This window comes from Metopolophium dirhodum, chromosome 3, assembly GCF_019925205.1.
Source record: "Metopolophium dirhodum isolate CAU chromosome 3, ASM1992520v1, whole genome shotgun sequence".
Taxonomy (NCBI): Eukaryota; Metazoa; Arthropoda; class Insecta; order Hemiptera; family Aphididae; genus Metopolophium; species Metopolophium dirhodum.
Window position 1 is genome coordinate 1,886,231 of NC_083562.1, and position 24,602 is coordinate 1,910,832.

Here is a 24,602-nt window from a genome sequence, read left to right on the forward strand (position 1 = left end):
TATAAGACTTCAAGAGTGGATTTACCTAGGTATCGTCAAAGTCTTAAGGTTCAGAACATAATGTTTGTAAAGTTTGTTTTTTTACGATATTTCAATTTTTCCGCGATAAGTTTACAAAAATTTTTAAAAATTTCAAGTTTATACCACTACGAGAAGAGCACCAAAAAACATTGCATTTTTTTCATTACACATTTTTCTTAACTCCCATACATAAGACGTATTAATGTCAATTGTCATCTACCATTACCTTAGCCACCTAATAAAGAATCAGAATTTATGCTATTGTAAAAAAAATACCTGCGAAGAAAAAAAATTAAAGTAATTAATTAATTACGATTATAACAATAAATAATTACAATAATAATACTGATTTAGGTGATTTTAATGAACTATGTTTGCCAACAAATTTTGTTTTTTTTTTTTTTTTGGAGCGTGTCATTAGATTAGCAATTGAAGTGTATAAAAAGATGGTCACAATAAGAAATTATTTAGTTCTTGTAAATTAAACCTATACCAATTATTTCAATTAAAAGTATTAATGCATATTTTACTAAAGTTTAGAGGACCATAGTTAAAAAACTAGCTAACCAAAATGAATGATTTGAGTATCGAAATTTTCAGAAAAAAAAGCTTTACTAGCATTCATTAAAATATATAGTGATTACTGATTACCATTTGAAAAAATAAAGTCGATATTGCTATTGGTACATCTGGGTGTTTAAAAATTTTGAAATTGTAATAAAAAATTGTATGTTAAAAATAAAGAAACACTTTTTTTTGAAATTTCATATCATCGATCTTTTTTTTTTTTTTTTTTTCTGTTTGAACCGACGGCGTCGCGGGGACAGCTTTCGCATTACTTCCGCTACTGCATATCATCGATCTATAATCGTTAAAAAAAACCCGCGTACAATGACATATAAGACACACCCCGTATATTATATACCATGTAAACTAGGATACATTTATATATTAACTATAATTAATTTGAGTAACTCTTGTCTCCTTTGCCAGGCTAGAGCTTTTGCCTTTTGAGACAAGCCATTTCACTTATACAGTAAATTTAAATTTATTATTTTTGAAATAATTATAAATTTATTATTAAATGTCCATTTGTCTATAAATATAATATATAATTTTATATCGTACATAAACATTAAACATATATAGCCATATAACCATATAGGTAGTTATATAATTTTTACGAAGCTCGCGGTGTCTGGTAAACGGTAATAAAATTATACGTTTCTCCGAGCGTGTATCGATATGACGCCTTCTACGATGGTCGACGATGCGATATAATTGCGATCTCATCGTCCTATTCTCGCGTTATTACTTATCATATATAGCTAGCGTACGTGCCAAGGATTAATCGTTATTGTTGAATTTGTTTATTACGATTACTATTAAAACACGCGCCACGCCGCCACGTCAATATAAATATTAAATAGTACTTACTACTATTATGTCTTATTGTATATTTCCAATTTACATATCATACGTACATGCATAATGCATATGTCGAGTGTACAGGTTCCAGCAAGATCTATAATAGTTTGAATAGGAAACTCTATATAGATCTCGGGTTCTACTGCAGGTTCTCGACTCCGCCATCAACCTTGACGACCAGATATTGTTCAGTGTCGGTCTGGCCATAGCCGCTAGGCCACCAACGCATCCTGGACCCCCGGCCATATTTTTGTTGAGAGGCCCCGACAGTACTACGAATATTGGATATTGAATATTTTTATATATTATATCATTAAAAATTATAATACTATTATAGTATTATCATTTTATCAAAAATTTCTGATATACATAAAATCAATTACGCAACTTGAATCGCATTAAAAAAATATTATGATGTATTATTTATATGATTTTTTAACCATAACTATGTAGTCAACTTAAATGTGTATTTTAAATAAGGTGCCTCTTTAAAAAAATACAATATTTTGCAGTACCCGTTTATTGGCACTTTTTTTTATCATTTTTTAAATAACATTTTTGGAGGCCCTTCTGTATAAATGCATACAGGTGGCCCTTTTATAAGTACCTGCAGGTCAACACTGATCCTGTTCATATTATTATAATCGAACCGACGTTTTTTCGATTTACAAATACAGTACACACTCGGTTCAATATTTGTATTCCTCGAATGCCGATCAAGTTGGACGATTCGCCGAGGTATAGCTGTTACTTAGGTATATATTTGAATCCAAACATAATATAGTACCAAGTACCAACTATATAATCAGCTTGAGCCCACTATATGTATATGTACACCCAGAAACGTCTGTCCGTCTATATTATGTGCTCGTGTCCATCATAAAAAAGTTACTCCCACTGATGAGTCCCACCGTTTAACCGTTTCGTTTCACCACATAGAAATCGTTACAATATTCTGTGGTTTCGCCGCCCTCTTTTCAGCAACGATCGCACGATATGCCGTTTCACGAGAAACCTCCGCATCTGAACATAATACATAATTTATTATAATACACAATATTTGTTATACGGTATTATTAATTATTTCATTCACAGTGTTTTATTATAAATTAAACTCGACTGTCGTGTGTCACGTGTATCGTATTGTATTCGGGTGTGATGTGTGTATTGCGTATACAAGCGGCATTTTATATAGACATATATAGTTTATACTATATAGTATAAATATTACATTAGACATTTATTATTTATATTCGTCTGTACGCCGCAACAAAGTAGAAAATATACTGAAGAGTGCGTATACGAATTGCGAATGAATAAAACCTAATGTAATAGCTACCTATATATTTTAAAACTTTATTATATAGGTGTATATATATAGGATGTCCGTTTCCGTGGAATATAAGTGTAGGTAATCTAGGTATACTGCAGTCTGCAGACGATATAGTACGGTGCCGTGTAGGTAATCTATAGAGATATACTTATAGTTATATTATGTAAATATATAGTGTGAAAGGTTTTGGAAATATTTTTTTTAGATAATTTGTAGTCATTACAAATCAACATTTTTATGATTATATTTTTAAAAGTTTTTTACTTTTTTTTAATGACAGCGTTTTAATTAATATTCCGAGGCAGAATTTTTTTCTGAGAGTTTCAATGTATACAAATCAAATTTTAAATGAGTTGTAAATACGTTGTAACTTATAAGCATAGGTATTTAAAGTTTTGACGAGCACAGAGTACTTATAAGGGACCGACATTTTGCAGGTACCACATAATCACTATATACATGCTCATAAAGATAAAAAATAGTAAAAATAAAATGTTGTATTGTCATGACTTCTAATTATCTAAAATAAAAGATATTTCTAAAAACGTTAACAATGACTTTTCGAGAATATTAGTGTTCGCTGTATTTACATTTTAAAAGAGTCACCCTGTATCTATAGTACCTACCTATAAGGCTATGGCTATATAACACATATATACACAATATCACTCGCACACAAAAACGGATTAGGTGAGGTTATTATTTACACAGCGTTTGAATAAACGTTTTTTTTTTTTACAATAGTATATATATATAGATGTTATGACACATTATGCAAAGTATTATCTGGTGTCATTCGAGGCACTTTTTAGTTTTTATTTCCATATAGTGTTACTTAACTGTGCATTAGGTTTTATTATATATTTTTTTTGTAAAAATAAAAGAATTCTACACTAGATGACCTCCATTTTATGAACTTTGAGCTTGACGACAAATAAACATACGAGAAATAAATTAAACTGACAATAATAATTAAGAATCCGTGTTCAATCCATATACAGATAGATGTATTCAAATTATTGGATACTATTGTTGTTACAATATGAAACGTGACTGACGACTGACGATTGTTTTTTTTTATGAAAGTTTAAAAAAATATTTAAATATTTTTTTTAAAATGAATTTGGATTAAGTTTTGTGGCCTTGAAAAAGAAATCCTATTGTAGTGTTATTTATTAGTATTCTGTTTAAAATATTTCATTAGCGTATTATTTAAAATATATAATAGGAATTAGGTATACCAATATAGGTACTATTATCATCGGTACTACTTACTTTCATAAATAATGTGTCTTTGTATACCTTTAATCAGTGATTAATCAAACGTTGTTTTAAACATATTTTTCACACTTAAAGTAATACTAAGAAAATTATAAAGTCCGTTCTAAATAAATGTTTAATATTTCCAGTGTCCTTGGTGTTCTGGCTATTATGGCGTCTTTAATTTTCGAACCAAAAATGGGCATAATAAGTTGCAATCAATAAATTATATATGTATGCATTATATATATTATATGTATTTATATATGAACCTATAGCACTGAATTATATGTTTCACTTTGTTCTTTGACTTTGTAATATTGTCTACTGCTGAGAATGATTTTAAAGTTTAATTTGTAGAATAAAATAATGTCTAGCAGGAATATAGATTTAAAAAAAAAATTTCGATATAAATATATAATACCCGAATATATTTATGCTCAGTTTTATATATCTTAAATTTAAATATATAGGAAGTTTATTTTTCATGGGTCATACAACTATATGAAAAGTAAATATATTCACATTACGAACTACAATTGGATTTAATTAAATTGGAAATGTCAATATAAGATTACAATTGTGTATTTACTGTAGTTATTTTATAACCAGCTGATATAGCCTATAATAAGTCAGTAGCTAGACGTTAATACGCTAAACTGCATAGCCTATATAGGTATTTATATCAACCATGTAATATATATTATACTATAGTATTATATTATTGTAATAGCTTTATATATAGTGTTATAGGACACAAATTTAATTCATACCTACGGATACGTCCTATTATATTATATAAATATATACAGAGTGATTATTTTAATGACGAACGTTTGTTTTTTACAAAACTTAAAGTCATTAATAAATTAGTAAATTCATTCATAAATCAACATTTTTGAAAAAAGTTATATCTTTATAAATTTATTATTAACATTTATACTTCATATTTCGTACATATAGTAAAATGATTTTATGATAATTTTGAATTTTGTAGTTAATATTACGTTATGTCATTAAAGTTTGTAAAAACATTGTGAAGGGTGTGATTAAGAAAGCCAAACCTTAAGGTGGAAATCGGGACGGGTTGGCTTTTTGCCTAGGTACGATCTTTATTTAAAATCCACTTTCAAAAAAGCAAAATGGCCTATACATTAAAGTAGAAGTAGGTATGCCCAGGATTAAAATTTAAGATAATAGGCTCGGTTAAAAATATGACTTTTGAAAAATTTTGCCTGTCGATTCTTAGCGGAGCGATATGAATCTATTGGTTTTACAACAATGTGTGTTGTAAAAAATTGTTGTGTCTGTCATCACCTTTAGAATAGTAAAAAATAAAAATACTTACATTTTTAACCTGATGGTTTCTGATGTTTCTGGTGATTGGATCTATTTGGTTCTTGTTTAGGGAAGGTGTAGGGGAGGTCAATAGTTCTAGTAACTTTAAAAAACTAAAACATAAAAACGAATAAATAATAAATATTGACTCAAACCCAATATTCGAGAAAGTTTATTTTAGTTATTTTGTTGTGATAAAAAATAATCAATTGTAGAAACATTATGATATTTTTACCAAATATTTTTTTGTAATATTTTCTAGGTATGATATCATTTTCAAATATTGTGTTGACTCTTTTTGTACTATAAATAGACATTTTAATTTTTATAGATTTTTTTGAAATGTATGTTTAACAATTTGTTTGTTTGTAGTTTTTTTTTTTGGTTCTGTTACCTATTTGGCTCTTTGTATAGTATAACATCATCGAATTACGTTAATACGAATGCATGATTATCAAATAATAACGAGTTTTAACCTAATCCATAAGTTTCTCCCATTCAGCAGCGAACATTGGAGACAGCATGGTTGTGATTTTTCGTCTCTACCAGTCTACCAGATGATGACAGAATCCGAGCGGACCCGAGAAACATAATATTTGCTGTCGTGTCAAATATGAATTGAGGATGAACAATTCCGTAGACGGTAATAAATCTGATACTTTGCCACAATCACATACCTACCAGAAACCAGTTTGGTATTTGTCTATTGTCTTTAATATCTCTGCAGGATGAGGCGTGTCACACGATTCAAAATCATTGAGAGAAATTTCGATCCTTCAAACAGAAGTGGACACTACCCACTAGTCAAGCCGTCAAGGTTATAAAAGGTGTTCTTGTAAAAGAACACCATGTGATACTGTTATAGTATTATACTAATATAAGTATAAGTGTATAACAGCCAATATAGGTGTAACTGTGTAAGTATATAAATAATCCAATGTTGCATTTTGTGCCATTCAAAATGCCATGAAAGTATAATAAGTGCATATAACGTGTACAGTTTAATAATTCTTCGTTTTCTATCAATAATATTTTTGTGCATATTTTTTTATTATGTTTTCAAGTTCCTATCGGCACATTTAATAAAAAACCATTAATTTAATATAATTAAAATTAATTTATAGATCTATATAGGTATATTGACCATTAAAGATTAAACGTGATATGATCTGACATTCTGATATGGTCATGATCCATATATTCATTAGTTTGTGTTGCTTATCCAGTGTTTGATACTATTACAGTATTACCCCAAGGCCCAAATGTATTGTTATAAATATAAATATATCAATATCAATATATCATTAGACAATTCATAACTGTATCGTATATAATATCGTTTATGAAATTATCCAAAAAAGCTTGCAAGTTATTGTTGTAACTTGTAATGTTGGGTAGTATATTATCCGGTTATGGTTAACATTACTCGAGATTTTAATATTAATATTAATTTAGCGGCCATTTAGCGGGTAATTTTAACATTTGGCTAATGTTACATGAACTGTCTAATGTCGACATCATCCGAATCTTATCCCGTAACATAATAGTACCTATAGTACCTACATCAGACATCTACATATGTATACTGTATAGCCATTTAGGTTAGGTACCCTAACCTAACCTAACCTGTAGGTACCTATTATTCTCGAATGTCAGAATATATATTACAACTTAAAACTTTATACTTAATATTATTAATTAGTTACACTTGATATCAGATATGTGTATTGTACTATTGTTTAATAAACCTTATTAATTCTTGTGTGGAAAATATTATTTTCAGTTTAATTACATGTCTGTCTGTTTGTCTGACCGTCTGTCTGTCTGTCTGTCGGATTATGGTAGGTAAGAAATTATATTTGGACATTGTAATAAAACTTAAAATGTATGTACCAATATCGGGCAATATAGGTATTAAACCATTAACTGTATCAGCAAATACTTAATCCACAAGAATTACAAAATATAATTAGGTAGCTATATATGTGTTCAAAATCAAGTACATTTTTTGAGCAAGTATTGTTTTAAATATTTTTAATAAATATTAAAAACTGAATTAAACTTAAATAAAACTTAATAATGTCATTATTATAAAATTGTATGGATAAAAAATTAAGGTAATTTTGAAATGTATAGTACTAAATTTTATAATTCAAATGCACATATAATTATAAAAACATTAATCCACTTTCAATTTATGATTTATAAATTATAATAGTTACCTATATATGGCTTTTTATATGACACCAATTAGTATAATTCACTTTCTATAAACATTTTAAGAATAATCCCATCGCATTTTTAACCACACCTCTTGTTACTGTCTTTTAAGTATGTATGAAATGGGAATGAATTTATGATGTCAAAAACGGGATCCGTTTGGGAATTGACGTATTTGTACAACGTAAGCTGCATGGAAATTTACCTTTTTGACCTTTGGGAAAAACAAGAGCCAAATGGGCTATAGCTACAAAAATTACTATTGAACAAATTATTTAATGTATTAAAAGTTTGACGATATATAACAGTAGCGGATAGAAGTCACCCAAGGGTTGCATCCAAAAACCACACACTTTTTATTTCGACCTAAAAAGGTCGATAGACAAAAACCACACACTGTCGGTCATTGTGTAACTAAACTTATAGTGGGTTGAAACTACACACTATTTTTAGCGATAAATAACGGATAAGATAATTTGATACTAATATAGTATATACCTACTATATACAATAATTGTGCTAACACGTGTTAAGTCTTTAGTCACCACTCGTTATTATTCGGTATTGTGGTTAAAACCTAAGTCCCATAAGGGAGAGTAAATATTGTCCGTCCAATTGAAAAACAAAATCAAGTTAGTACCTAAATACATATAATAATATTAGTTTTAGTTTTTAAATGAAATTGTATTTATTTTTAGGAGCACTTGTTTACATTTTTAAATTTTTTTTAAATTTGAATATTATATATATTTTTTTTGTTTGGATAAATTATAAATTATAAATAAATTATACATATACATTTACATTATTAAGTATTATAATCATGGCTAAATATATAGGTATTATCGCAACTTTGTGATACGCAGGTGTCATGGCCGCCACTGGCAGTGAATTTTATCACTTCGATTTATTTGCTAACAAAACCATACAAATTATTAATTACTTGGCTAAATAAATCCAAAAATCACTGCCAGCTGAGATTCCTTTCCATGCTAGACCATTCAATAATATTGTACGTGCGCGGCCCATAACGAAAATGCGTCTCTATGCGATCATACCTATATATTTAGCCATCATTATAATAAAGACCTTTTTGGGGTTAAAATCATAAGTGTGCGGTTTTCGGATACAACATTTTTAAAAACTGTGCAGTTTTAACCTGCCAAAAGTGTGCGGGTTTGTTTTGTATTTTAACGTAAGTGTGCGGTTTTAGGAGTCAACGCACCCAAGAGGGAGGCAAATTTTCAACAATGAAATTACCTTTTTGTTTAGCCAAATATTATAGTAATAAATAAAGTTAAAAAGACCAAGGGGGGGGGGGCTGCCTTGTATCCGCCACTCGTAAAGAATAACAAATAATGATAAGGTTTTAATACTGCAATTTATTTTATCAATGTTTTTAATTCAGTCCGGAGTAAATACTAATACAATAGATCATCGCACATAAAAAACAATAATTATTTTATAATATAACACATTCTATGACCTACATTTTACGATTTATTTTTGAACCATTGTCCATTGATGGTTAGTTTTCATCCGATATAGTTTCAATGAAACAAAATACTTGATTTTATGGCAAGTATAGTCGTTTTATACTTTTATGCAATTATCTATAATATACAAACAACTTTTTTTGTGTACTAATAAGGTTAGCAATCTCGTGTATAATTATATTTAATTCAGAGTGCTTTAATAAAACATATTTTATGTCGTGTCCTGCGTGGATCCGACAAATGCGACGTAAAACAAAACAGTTACGCCGTGCCCTATGTAAACCCGAAGAATCCGACGATTTCTATTCTAATTATGCTGTTCCGTCGCATCGGGCGCATTGTATTGCGACAGAACAGCATGATCAGAATTCAGAATAGAAATCGTTGGACTCGCCGGATTTACTTAGGACACAACGACAGCGTTATACAGTTAATTTAAATTTAATAGGTACCTAGTTTAAGTTTTTTTATACTTTGAAGTTCGAAGTATTGGCAAAAAATAAAGTTGGACAAAGCTCGATCTAATTATCAATTAGAGTTAAAAAGTCAATACAAATTTTGTTGTAAGTACTTTATTTAGATGTATATTATGCCTGAAATATATATGTAATTTTGTACACACGGTTTTTTTTTATTTTACCCCTCCCCCCCAAAAAAAATATTAATTAATTTAAATACCTATAAGTAATTTGTACGCAATACATATTTTACATTATAATTTATACTGTAGGTAGGTACTTATATCGATGACATTTATTATAATAAATAATATCCTACCGAAGCGTTGAATAATTTAAAAAATAATAACAGTAAACTGCTTTAAAAAAACTTTGATTTAAACTTTAATAAAAATAAGTAAAACTTTTAATTGGTATACAGGTGTATGTTTAAAATAGTAAAACACAAATTAATATCCTTATCCTTATACACATCATGACCATATTTTCTATTATAACACAATTATTACATATAAAAAAAATAATAATAGGAAAATATAACAAAAATCGAATTCTTATAACCCTTTGGTCAAAAAGAAAATAATATTTGTACCAAAATTGTTTGTCACCCACTATACCTACGCGTATGGCGTATTTTACTACTAAAATAAACAATGGCGTAAATAGTGTTTGAAATTTGGGGGGGGGGGGGCTAAAGCTTGAGTCTATACTTGAACTCTCATGATGCTTTTAAATTATAGTAGTGAAATTATTAGTTTTTTTGGGGGGCTTTAGAAAATCTGAGGGGGCTAAAGCCCCCCCTCTAACCTCTTTATGTGTCTATGAAAATATACTACATTAGTCATTAACTACATTATAAGACAATTGTTAATTTATTTAAATCCAACAATATAAAATATTTATTGTTGGGCAATCGTGTGGTTTTTCAGGTTTAAACGTAAAAAGTGCACAATTGTGTTACGCCCTTTGGAGATTGTATACTTATTAATATTGGACTAACGATGTATATATTATTATAATATTATAATAATTAATAATGAAAAAAAAAAATAATAATTAAATGCTATTCGTATAGATAAATAATATTATCATGAATTACGTACAATAAAATATGATATCTCAACTTTATAATGCCGAACACGTCTAATTAATTGATATAATTGATATAAAGTCAAATAAATATTGCTAAATATGTAACTAAAAAGTGCACGGGGGAGCGGGGGGAGAGGGCAGCAATCACCATATAAATACACAACCGCCAATTACACGTCGCAAATAACAATGCTATAAAGATGGCAGAATTTTGGAATGACGAAATTTAAAAACACAATTTTATACGTTACCTTTAGAATCAACCATTGTTACCATTGCCATTATCTACTTGGTACATTATTTCATATTTTATTTTATTTTATGTTATATACCTGTTTTAGTATTTTACCTATTGAGTTTTTGAGTTTTTGACTAATTCATATTATGTTAGTTTATATGTAATGATGTTTATACATTTAATTGCCAGTAAAATGACCTGTCACACCGACTCGAAAAAAAAAACCCATTTGATTGGGTTATAACTTATAATTAATAAATCCATAACGTGAATGATGATAGTCAATGGATTATGGTGATCGTATATTTTGGGTGAAACATAAAAACCTTTTTTCCAACCTATTATTATGTGTAAAAAATATATACGTTCAATTTGGGGGGAAATGTCTCAGTCCAGTACCACTAAAATCAGCCGGGGGGGGGGGGGGAGGGAGCCTGGGGTAAAACGTCCAAATACCGTTTATTAAGACGAAGGTGTAACTATAATTCTTATTACTTATAAGGTCTATGATACAATATTAGTATACAACACATGCGGGTGAGACTCGACAGCTGTGGTTGATTGTAAAAAGTTACGAATAGTAAAACATTTTAAGGTACTGTATTGCATAGGACATAGGCAGGTACTTTGAAGTTTTTTAAATTTGTTTTTTCATAATAATAATAAAAATGAAATTTATCTTTGTCTTATAATATGTATTATAGTTATGTTGAAATAATAAAAAATAATAGAAACACTGGTTTTTTTTTGTTGTTTTTTCCGAAATGAAAAAATACACAAATTCTCGTGGCCGTTATTATTATCATTTAAATGACATCATAAACATACCTCTATTATGAGAAGTTGTACATTAGCTAGTGCATTACTACATTTATTATTTTGTTATTGCACATTCCGTATTTGCTACTGCTCACTATTTTAGGCCCCGAGGTTTACCAATACGGCCATACCTAATACTATTGATTATAAAATATATTAGCGAGATATGAGCATTTTAAATTTTAAATTTGTAATATTTCACATTTTCACATACCTACCCATATCTTGCTTCAAAATTAAAACACTGAAAAATCACCGACGCTTCAGCGCATATAATGTCTTCACCTAAATGTTCGATAATAGGTTAATTTACTATAATATCAAAACTAACAGCACACTATTGAAACTAGTGAATGAAAATTTGTTACATCGTACGTGTGTAAGTCGTAAGAGTAGGTAAGACAGAGACAACAAATGGCATGGGTAGCGTCATAGACCTACACACTAATGGACAGCGCATTCCACTCCGCCCTGCCATCAATGCACGGGAATCATATAAGAGAAAGAAAGAAGAAAGAACGAAGAGAGAAAGAACATAAAGGGGTAATCATTGACGTATGTAAGTATGTAACTAATACTATATTTCCCCCACGTTTTTTTTCTCTTCTACTCTATATCATACCCCTGAACTCTCTCTCTAAGCTCTTTCCATTAGTTTATAGGTCTATGGGTAGCGTCCTCAACAGTAGGTACAGACGTACAGTACATATTATATAGGTACATAATAATAATATGATGCCTAAAGATTTGTAAATTGGGTAATAAAATTAAAATTATATTTTAGTGTTTTATTTTTGTAGAAGCATCATTACAAGGGGCTCGAACTGTTTGCCTTTTAAAATTAAAACGTCTACGATTAAAATGAGGACATAGGTTTTAATTTTTTAAATTTATACCTAGTTTATTACAAAATTATGAATTCATATTTTAGTTATATGCTTACTGGTTAGGTTCTACGATGACTGAAATGTTCCATGGGTTTTTTCTACAGAGAAGAGAAAGCACTTTTAAATATAATAGTTATAGATAACCTAATTTATTATGGCGCTGAGGGATTATACTAAGAATATTTTATTCAATTTGATTGTTTTAATGATACCGTTGTGATACAACTACAGTACAACGAATATAGATACATGCCTTATAGTTATAGGTAATTCTGGTCAGAGTAACATAATATTATTTTACTATGTATAAAAGTATAGACTTATAATTATTGTTAATAAAATGTCATCAATAAATTGTTGTTGGTCCATGAGTCATGACCATGAAATCACTCAATAACAGGTTATGACCTATTGTAATTATGATAGATTGGTAGGCAGGTATGGATGTATGGTAGGCATAGGAAAGTATTGGTTATCGTGAGATGAAAAGGATAAACACAGCTATTCACTATGTTTATCTATGTTGTAATAACATGTATACTTACACATTACAAATTCTTGAAATCGTCAATAAATATAACCATTAATTATAAAATGGATACTATAAGATATTTATAGTCAATGACATAACTAAGTAATTTTAGCTTTTAGGCATTGTAATAAAATGTAATTAGCACTTTTGGATTGAATTTAAGATTCTTATAAATAAATATTTGACAAAAAAATGTATTTATATAAAAAAGTTAATTTATTAAATAGAAAATAAATGAAATTATTATTTGTAGACATTATTATAATACATGGCACAAAATTAAATTTAAAAAAAAAAATGTTATTCTGAAGATTCTTCTTCGTCGTCATCAGAATCTAAACTACTATCCGAGCTTGAAATCTGTAATTTTTCCAATTTAGACTCAATAGTATTGCTGTTATCATTTTCGGCCAGTTCCAACTTAATTAGCTCTAGGTCTTCCTCTACACTCATTGCCGCTACTTCCAATTCTTCTAAATCCAATTGTAAAAGTCCTTTATTGATTTTATTTTCCTCAAAAAGTTTAACGATGGTATCAAAATGTGTACTGTTCAATTGCTGAATCCATATACAGTAGTCTTTAATGTACAGTTCGTTCAATACATATCTGGGTTCGCTAGAATTAAATAACTTGTATATATCCAACAAACACGTGAGTAGACAAACACATCCGTTTTCAAATACTTTACATACATCAGAGAGCACTAAAGTGCCTAAATCCCAATGTCTGTACAGAGGATAACACAAACTTCGTCTGACGCACGATTGAACAGTTTCATCAAACATTTCAAAACTACGAAACCAAGAAAGTGTAGATGAGAGTTTGTTGATTATCCAAGGTGATTCAGAATTATCTTCACCCAAGTTTGTTCGAATACAATAACAATACGCATACATGATATCTACCAACGAGAGTAAGGCTGATTTTTTATCATCTTTGCTCAATAAGTATTCTTTATTACCGAATGTTTTTAAAACATCTGTATGAGAATCATTTAAGGTACATGTCGTATGGTACCAAAATGGTTTAAAGTTTAATATATCTTTAAGTTCATCAGGTTCCGTCATCAAATCTGCCAAGTAATGATCGTCAGAAAATTCTGATAATTCTGAAGCAATTTGTAACGATTTTCTTTTACCAAGATTTGAATTATCGGGATCTTTAATTTCAATAATTTCGAAAAATTCACCAGAAAAATTATTAAATCCGTTTTGAGTTTGATTGGCAAATCCATATTTCATAGAACTAATATTGTCGAACGATACAGGATTTTGTAAAAAGTCACAGTCTATAACGCTGTCATCAGCATCATGATAATTTTCATTGAGAACTTCAATAGAAGGATTAATTGTTCGAGAATCTTTTTTTGGTGCTAGAAATTTGTTTATGAGATTTAAATCTGGGAAATGTTCTCCTGGATTTACTTTATTTAATGTAAAAGTAAAAACATATGATTCCCAATCATAAGACCCTGATGAAGAATCAGTTTCCTCTACTTCACCAGGTAGATTAAGACGTAAGTAATATGGAGAGGAATGAAATGTGACTTGAGTACCATTAACATCAACTTCTGTTTCATTGACATTAGCAAATCTAGCTTTGATCTTTATGATTAAATAATCATCGGTTTGATCCAATTCAAAATTAGGAGTTAACATTGTACAAACTGAAAAGTAAACAATAATTAATTTTAAATTAATATTATATTAGTATTTAATGTTTAATTTATATTCAGGATACATTGAAATAAGTTGACTTAGAAGCTACAAATAATATGATTTATATTTTTGGACCACAATATTAATCAAATTAGGTAATTATTATATGTAAGTATAAATGTATTGATTTAAGATGTGAATATTTTTTTACATATTCCTTTTGATATTTCAATATAAGTTAAATAAAATAATATTATTATTGTATCTAATAGTTTTATAACAAATAATTATTGCAAGATCATGTTATGTTTGTAGTTCAATATACAATTAATTGCTAAGATATATCCAAATATCAAATTGTTTCAAACAGATATTTAAAAAAAAAAAACTGTAATTAAAATATTGACTAATATTTAATCTATAAACATTTAGTTTTAAAACACAATATTAATCCAAACTTTGCTCAGAATTATTGTCCTAATACAATGATTTACCATATCTATTGCTTTAATGACCCTCTTAAATCTATGTAGCATTTTGTTGGCATGTTATTTAATTAATTTAAAAACAGTTATAAGACAAGGTTATAAATTAAAAATAAACAATGAATAATTTCTAAGTTAAGTTATGGTAAAGAATTAAACAATTAAGTAGTAATAAAATATTTACTTTTTTATAGTCATTCACTAGGTACAATAATAGGTTACCTTTACCTAAAGTAACCATGACAACAACTTTAACCAAAACATAAATTTAATTACCTTCTGTGATAATAAATTAGATGATTAGATAATTTGAATTAATTATTATTCATGTTTTGTAATATTCAAACTTCATCAACAGGTAGGTAATACCTACTAAATATTTTTGAGAATACTTGACAAATTGTTGTACTTAATCAGTAATTTGGGTAATTTCATGCCTGACAAATAAGTTTACATTTTTGTGTAAGTATCATTATTCATAAGCATTCTATATATTTATAAAAATAATTAATATAATTTAAGAACTGTACCTATTAATTAGTTTTTTATCCCATGCATTTTTATTGGGTAACTGAACATTTTAAGTTTTTAGGTAACAAAATTAATCAGTAGCTATGACTTAAGCTTTTTAACTAATTATTTAATGTGCTAGAATAATTTAATATAATACATTCTATAGATGAACAAAGATAATATAGGTTATGTATCAATTTTATTAGCAAAGCTATTTTATTGATTGGAAGATGACCATATATCTGTTTTTAAATTAAAAAAATAATATAGGTCAAATTTGTTTACAGACATTGTCCACTGATCTCATCGATGAACAAAATATTTCCTTTTAATATTATATAATTTTATAATACATACTTCTAAATGTAAACATTTTGTCTTATATTCATCATATTTAAATGTTAAGCTGTAAGAAAAATATTTTAACAATAGTAAGAAATAAAATTGACAATTGTAATATTTTAAAAGAACTTTAAATGGGATTTCCTGTTAATAATTTTTTATTATTTTTAGCTAGGTTTCCTTATTCCATGTAAACTGTGTGGTTAACCCATTACCACAACATATCAAATAGTTAAAAATATTCAACTACTCTGTCGTGGGTTACCTAGGTTATTTAAATGTGGTTAGGTATTACTTATTAATGAATAGTAGAATTGTTTCAACCAAACAATATTATTTAATTTGGTGAATAACAAGAAAATTCTAAACAGAGCCTTATAAAAGGAGTATAATATTTTTTTGAAATTCAACGAAGGTAAAACACGATACAACTATTTTTATTATAATTTCCACACATTATATCTTGGCAACTTGGAATTCATTTTTTATGTTCAATAATTAATGAGATTTTGTTTACAAAATTAAGAAGTGTAACTTGTGCCACATTATGTATTTTCCTCAGTTGTGACTAAAAAATGGAAGTATAGTTAAGGTTTATCTATTGTTGAAAAATAAAATAAAATATATACTATACATTTGACTATAACACTTTTGTGTTAATTATGTATGCTGGAAAAAAGTCAAATTCTTATAAGTTATTCATACATTTTTTTACTTATTATATTTTATGAATCTTACCAATCTATAGACAATGCAATGATACTATATAATTTATAAGTAATTAAAAATTTAAATTGCAGAAGCTATATAGGTTCTATTAAACAACTGTATTCCTTATTATTGTAAACAAAAGTTTCACAACATAACCTATAATAAAAATAATTTAAATAACAAATTAATAATTCAAATTTTAGAAGCTATCAACAAATTACTTAACTATGTATTTGTAATTTTTTTAAATTGTACACTCGTCTATCAATACATAATATTGGTTTAGTACAACTTTTATTAAGTTAGTTGGTGTACCTACACAATGTAATCTAATCTGTTAAAATACTTACAACTGTTATTATTTGATTGAACGAAACGGGTACTCAATAAATAAAATGCAATTTGTTGTAAATTAGGAATAATAATGAATAATATATTGTAATTATTGTAACCATGTATTTAACTTTACAACTTTAACAACAAACTCGTAAACTATAAAATTTCAAATTTCCCAACTACCACTCTGGACATAGGATTATAGGAAATGGAACCTATCATTTTAATATTATCAGCGTGTTTTTGTCTGTAATCTTTAATCACATGTTTTTGTTATCAATATGTTTGGTTTGATTGAGATTTCCAAAGCGAATACGAATCATGCAATTCTTGATTCAGCTTATTGAAATACAGAAATTAACATTTGCCAGCGAATTAAATTTAAATATAATTGAATTATAATACAAATTAAATTATAGTGTGACAACAACACTTTAAAATTGTGAAATCATTTATTTTTGAATAATCAACATATTTTCATAGGTATTTGTATATTTTGTGTTCTCACTAGGAAATTAATTTCCAAAGACGTTGTAACCATTTTTGTAGGCGTGTTGATGTTTTTTTTTTTATCAATAGAACATAATATTCTTAGCTATGCAAAATTTGTATTCAGATCTCAGATATTTCTATAACAAATTTGGTTTCGATCTAAAATTTCACTCAAAAAGTTACCCCTTCTGAAGATTTAGTTTTACAAAGTATTCAAGCAGTACAATTCATCTCGATGATTCCACGAATGGAGGTCAAGAAAGGGCCATTTTATGTAAGTGGCTAAATTTTTTCTTAGACACCCAAAACAACATACTCAAGAAGTACTTTTTGACTATATTTGTTTCGTTTCTTGTGAATTTGTAATATAAATTCAATATTTTGATTTAAAATAATACACCATTTAGTTATTGTTTGATTTCCTTATGTTATTGTTACTTCTGATTTCTTGTATACAATATCTTATTGACTTGACCCAATTTTAATGCGAATTAGTAAACTTAATTTATCATTTATGTTTATGATGATGTATAATGCAACTATGGTTTATTTGAAATATGAAAATTTGATTATACACTTTATCTATAGGTAGTTAAAACAATTGAGTAAATTATAGGCATACCTTCTAATAACTACCTACTTAGTTCATTGTTTTGAATGGCACAAAAATGTATAATAAATATGTTTTTTAATTCATATACAATTAAGAATATGTTATCTAATTGACTATGTATTAACCTTTAAAAGTTATGTTTATTGAAAATGTTATTGGTGTAAATGTGTAGTGTATCTGAGTATGATAATAAGTAGAAAGGAATGCAAAAGCTTTCTTCAATCAATATTTTCTTATTTTAGTTAGAACTGTATTTCCTCATTAAATTAATTTGTATATTTCAGAGAAAATAACTATGTGATGAACTTATGTTTCACATTGTTACCTTGTGTCTGGTCATATGATGGGATGACGAAAAGGATTTGGCCAGACGACAGAATGGGTGCCGGGGTTTCTTCCAATGAATATCCAAATGTGGAGGTTCAACATTATCCAGGAGTTATTATAAAGTAAGTATAATTTTTTTCTTTTCATAATATTTTTGTTCTTTGTTCTTACCTTAATTTTATATTTACCTATATTTTTAGGGAGAGACGTAAGATGCGTATGTCTGGTTTTGCTACTTTGCGAAAGAAGCTTATTAAGCGTCGTCGGTATTCCAAGGTGTGCAATCATGGTCGTATCATAAGAGAGTTGATATCCGATTGGTCACCAGCTGAAGTTACTGCTTTACTTGAAGAATATGAAGCATTGGCTGCCCTTAAAGACTTGTCTGTGCAAGCAGAACTAGCAAGACCTCCAGCTGCTACATTTAAACAAGATTTATCTACTCTATATGACCATAAGTATTGTACAGACGTCGATCTCATTTTTCGTGGTGTTTGTTTCCCAGTACATAGAGCAATACTGTCAGCTCGTTGTCCATATTTTCGTGAATTGCTTTTAGGGTGTCCTGGTTATGGGGCACGTATTTGTTTAGATTTGAGGACGCCTGGTGTGGATATAGACATGTTTTCAGCATTATTACGTTTTTTATATACTGGTGATATAGCTCCAAGAGATGGAGATATAGACTTAGCATTATTGAGGAGACTTGGTGATGAACTTGGTACACCAAATGTGTTAGAAAATGATTTAAGATACCTGTTGGAAACTGGTGACTATGCAGATGCTGCACTTGTGTTTATTCCAGAAGGATATTCAGATCGAAGGCCAGAATCTACTGGATCTGAATACGGTTTTCAACCTAAACTGGAATTGCCTTGTCATAAATCTATTCTTAGTGCTAGGTCGCCATTTTTTAGAAATCTTATTCAACGAAGGACTAAATCTGGTGAAGAACATACTGAAAGAGCTTTGCACATTCCTACAAGGTTTGAACGACATTTTTAAACAATTATTTGCTTATAATATACTAATTATTTTTCAAATATTTTAGGATAGTACTAGATGAGTCAGTTATTCCAAAACGATACGCAAGAGTACTGTTACATGCAATTTATTTAGATACAGTTGATTTGTCTTTGATACTTAGAGGTTCTGGGTGTGGTTCTTCTGCTGGCAGTTTAAGTGAAGTAAGTATAATGCAATTTTATATATTATTACTATGTGCCTAAAAATACTTAAGACTATATTTTGTCTTAGGTTGAAGCTTTAACTAATACAGGACGTGTTAGGCCAAGTCCTTTAGACGAAGCTATGGAATTGTATCAGATTGGTCGTTTCCTAGAATTAGAAATAGTGTCCCAGGGTTGTGAGGATCTTATCCTAGAATGGCTTACGCTAGAGTCACTTCCAGGAGTGCTTAGGTAATTCTATTTAAATATTATGATGTTGATTTATATATTTAATTATTTTATAATATTAAAAATTATTAATAGGTGGGGAAGTTTGCCGCACGGGTCAGCATGGGTTCATCGCCAAGCAAAGCATTTTTTACGTGAAGAATTTTCTCAAGTGGCTAATAGTCCTGTTTTGTACCAACTCGACAAAGCTCATCTAATAGACTGTTTAAAGAGTAATTTCTTACAAACAAGTGAACTTGAAGTTTTACAAGCGGTTCTCAAATGGGGTGAACATGAATTGATTAGACGCATGGAAGACAGAGGTATTAAATTTCATTGTTCGACTTAATAATTGTTTTATAATTTATTTCATTGATTTTAGAACCAAATTTAGTTAGTCAAACAACACATTCTGTTAGCCGAAAAGGTGTAAAGAAACGAGATTTAAGTGATGTAGAACTTCGTGAAATATTATCTGAACTCTTACCTTTGGTGCGTATGGATCATGTTATCCCCACAGAACATGAGACTTTGACCCAAGCGATAAGAAGAGGTTTAGTGAGTTCACCACCAAGCCATATGATCGGTAATGATTCACCAATATTGTCTCATCATATGTCCAGAATCAATGCTTGGATAAGACATCCATCTGGGCTTTATGTGAGACCTAGGTTATTTATTCCATACTATGATGAAATTAAAGTAAGTTAATCATAGTAGTAAGATTTGCTTTTAAATTGTTAATTTTTGGTATTTCTCATTATTAACAATAAAGAAAGCTATTTGTATTTTGTGCTAGACTACATGCTGTACATTTATTATAAATAATAAAAAATAAAAATTAATTTATTAGTATTTAAAAATTTGATAGGATTAAACTTAAAGTTAGGTTAAGGTGGCCGGATTAAATTTTAAGAAATCTGGGACACCAAAATTGAATTGTTCTCATAAGAAATAAGTAATTATGTATCTATATTAATATTTATTTTTTTTTCCGGTAAACCGGTAACGTGTCGAGAAATCTGGGACGAATGGCCACCCTAGGTTAGGTTTAAGAATCTTATACTTTTACATGATTTATTTCTGTTTTTGCATTTAAAATTAAAATAAACCAGCTATAAACTATTGTTACCTAAAAACTAATTATGTTTCATTGAGAATTTGAGACTTTTTAAAATGTAAATTAACTCAAATGTTTTTGATGACGAGTAAAATAATTTAATATTTATATTAATATGTTATACTCAATTTTTGTTTATTTCAACAAAATTTTATTTTAAATATTATGGATTTTTTGTTTGGTTTAGTCATTATTTGAAGATCAAATGTTAAGAGAAGACGAGGAACTTGTACGCCGAACAAGATATATGCCTGATGGTATACCTGACACTTTGTATATGATTGAAGAAAAACCTACTCCATCATCATATGGTCTTTCATCTCTTGATGTCTTAACAGCTTCAATACCAAGTATAATAATAATATATTATTTTAAATTACTAAGTTATTTCTAAAATCATGAATTTGTATTTAGCACCAGATGTGTCAACCATGAATGCTATGGTTAAACGTGACCAGAAACTGAGATCTGCCCCTGGTTGTCAACGAGCAATATCACTGCCTTTATCTAGTCGACAAGAAATCAATCATCAAATAAGATTAAGAGTTGTTCGAGAGTTCAATTTACCAGACCCCGTTGCTTATCTTTTAGAGGTATTATCAATATTTCAATCAAATTTTTGAATTCAACATTTTTGAATACAATATGTTTAATAATTAGAAAGCTGCTAGTTCTGTATGCTACTGTGGTGGAGGTCCTGATGATAAACCAAAAGAAAGTACAAGATCTCGAAGCAGTCGCACTAGAAAAGAAAAACGAAAAGGTTTAGGAACTAGCACCTTACCATCCATGTACGCACAACAGAAATTGAGAAAACAACATAGACCATATGTTGTGAATGATATGGCGTCATCTTTACGATACACTAATAATATCAGAGTAAGTAATTATGACTTTTGAATTCTTTTTTTCTACTTATTTTTGGAAATCAAAATTTATTAGTACGAAGACGATGATTTTGATGGCCGAGGAGAGCAAGTTATCATGCCTGACGTTGCAGCCGTATCACTTTCTTTGGACCAATTAAACATTTGTCCAATTCTTGGCCCCGAAGTTGAGTTGAGATTAGACTTGGGCGATAGTTCGCCCAATCAGTCGCCATATAAAACACCTCCTCCTCCTAAACATTTCATTTAGATTATACTAATTATAATTTTATCTGTAAGATTTCTTGCTATAGTTAGTAGAATTAATTTTAGCTCGACTGCAAGCTAATAAAGAGGGGAGGGGAGCAAACAATTTCAAACTAATTGTATTATAGTATTAAGTTTTACAGAAGAATTGAGAAATTTTCTGTTAACATTATCTTTGATCATAAATAGTATGAGCTATTTTATAATCAATGCCATTTTCTTCATTCGGAGTGCAATACTAATTGTCTAACAGTTGTCCAGTTGCTTAACATGGATAACTGTTGGTCAATAATTTTATAATATCTCATTAAGTTTCATATGTATACATTTCATTAGCTGCTGATTCTCAAATTTTATCAAGCTCAAATATAATATCATAATAATTTTCTTCTCAAACGTGAGCAGCTTAGATTTCAATTGAGTATTATTGCTACTATTATTATTATTACCATTTTTCATTATCATTGTTTATAATTAATAACGTATCAATTATGTTATGTTTAAAAATCAGTTGACTGAAAAAATTAAGTTTCTAACTTTCTTTTCTTTGAATATTTTCATTTCTTCTCATTCGTTTTAATTCTTTTTACTATAAACTTTTATTGTGTTCATATCTTGCATAAATGTGTTTCTTCTGCTTATCTACTGAATTGTACTTCTATGTTTCTCTTCAGTTAAATGCATAGATTTATTATATTTTATTTTGTACCCGTCGCTAGTGGTACAAAGTCTTCTTTACTGTCGTTAACTAATGTCTATTGTGTTTTTTTTATGTTTATGTTATCTAGTTTTTTTATAGCCTTTGCGAATCGATTAATTTTTTATCCATTTTTAGTATTTTTCATCTCTTTCAATAATCACACATGTTTTAGTGTATTGTAAATATATTACTATATGTATTAAGAGTGCGACGCTCGTTCCGTCCGCGATTATTCTTGCCAGCTGCCTAGTACACAAATCATTTTAAAATTAATTTTATTCTCTTTAGTTTTTGCACGCAGAGAAAGAGTATTTCATTTAAAGTTCTCGAGAATGATGCAATAACACCAGCACTGATATATATATATATTTAAATTTATAATTGAATAGCTAAATTATTTAATAACAATTATTTTTATCCGTTTTTTTCTTTTTCTATATTGTACCTGATTGAAATCCTGAAATTTATATATTTTTGTATATACACCGTTTTAGAGTAACACCCCAGTAAGTGACAATAACATGGTGGCATATATATATATGCATCAGTTTTTAATCGATGTATTTTTTTTTGAAATTGTAAACAAGGTGGTAGTAATTTGGAAAATTATTCCTACAATTAAAGTCACAACTGTGTGTAAAGGAATCCGAATTAAAAAAAAAAAAAAAAAAAAAATGTCGATTAAAAACCAAAATTGTGTTTTGTGACCTGGGCATTCATCCAATACAATAACTGTATCTATATTATATATATTTCTTGTTAATTTCTATGTCTACGAATAGTGATTTTAAATTTTATTAACCAAGGGTTCACCCCTTACCAATTCTTTGTTCAAAAAATTCAAATACATGTAAATGTGAATCCATTTTATTTCTTCGATTGTCATAGAAAATAATGTAATACACTTGCGCTCAAAACAAATTGACCGGTACATGTAAAGTAATAAATATATAAAAACAAAAATTGATTTTATCTAATTATGTTTTAATGCTTAGGGACCAAACAACCCATCTTGTCATTAAAAATCGAAAAAAAATTAAGTACATTACAATTAAACCAAATTAAGTTAAGAATATTAAATTAGCTATATAATATTATTATATACTTATTAATTTCTGTGTATACCTTAGATATTATTTGATTTTCCTTGCCCGTCTGTGATTCTAGTCTTGTCGTTTTCTATGAAAACCGGCCTCACAATATATTATTATTAGCTTACGATATCTATTGTTAATTTATTCCTTTCACGGGTGTTACCATAGTTGTACAACTATGGTCTGTTATATTATATAAAAATGTATGTATTTAACATTATGGTAGCATTTAATTTTTATCATTAATTATATGGTGTATAATGGAAGAAAACTTTATATTGTTAATAGAACCATCTTGTTTTTTTTATTATTGTACTTAATTTAACTTATTTTAATATGGTATACATTTTCATTTAATAATAGTTCTAAAATATACGGATGACGATAAACAAATCTTTAGGACTAGGTTAATTTAAAATTGTATATTATATTATACCAATTGAAACAATATCATTATCGTGTACTGTACAAACCTGTTCTGTCGATATTTGATGTTAGTTACAATAAATTTGTTTTTGTGATTAAAATACGTATACAAAAAATATTGTTTAAAATGCT

The 24,602-nt window shown here is 28.4% G+C and overlaps 2 protein-coding genes across 2 annotated transcripts; one reads left to right on the forward strand and one right to left on the reverse strand.

Annotated features, from left to right (window-relative positions):
* Nucleotides 1-13,315: 13,315 nt before the first annotated feature.
* LOC132941875 (protein SHQ1 homolog) lies at nucleotides 13,316-17,377 on the reverse strand. Its single transcript, XM_061010094.1, has 2 exons — nucleotides 17,183-17,377; nucleotides 13,316-14,789 (listed from the first exon to the last, which is right to left on the reverse strand). Exon 2 carries the CDS (start codon nucleotides 14,779-14,781, stop codon nucleotides 13,423-13,425), a length of 1,359 nt encoding a protein of 452 aa, XP_060866077.1. The 5' UTR covers nucleotides 14,782-14,789; nucleotides 17,183-17,377; the 3' UTR covers nucleotides 13,316-13,422.
* Nucleotides 17,378-17,761: 384 nt separating this feature from the next.
* On the forward strand, nucleotides 17,762-23,373 carry LOC132940279 (BTB/POZ domain-containing protein 7). The gene is made up of 11 exons (XM_061007778.1): nucleotides 17,762-17,934; nucleotides 18,558-18,722; nucleotides 18,801-19,586; nucleotides 19,652-19,787; nucleotides 19,858-20,021; nucleotides 20,094-20,320; nucleotides 20,380-20,699; nucleotides 21,305-21,467; nucleotides 21,532-21,710; nucleotides 21,778-21,996; nucleotides 22,060-23,373. Exons 2-11 carry the CDS (start codon nucleotides 18,574-18,576, stop codon nucleotides 22,252-22,254), a joined length of 2,538 nt encoding a protein of 845 aa, XP_060863761.1. The 5' UTR covers nucleotides 17,762-17,934; nucleotides 18,558-18,573; the 3' UTR covers nucleotides 22,255-23,373.
* Nucleotides 23,374-24,602: the final 1,229 nt, after the last annotated feature.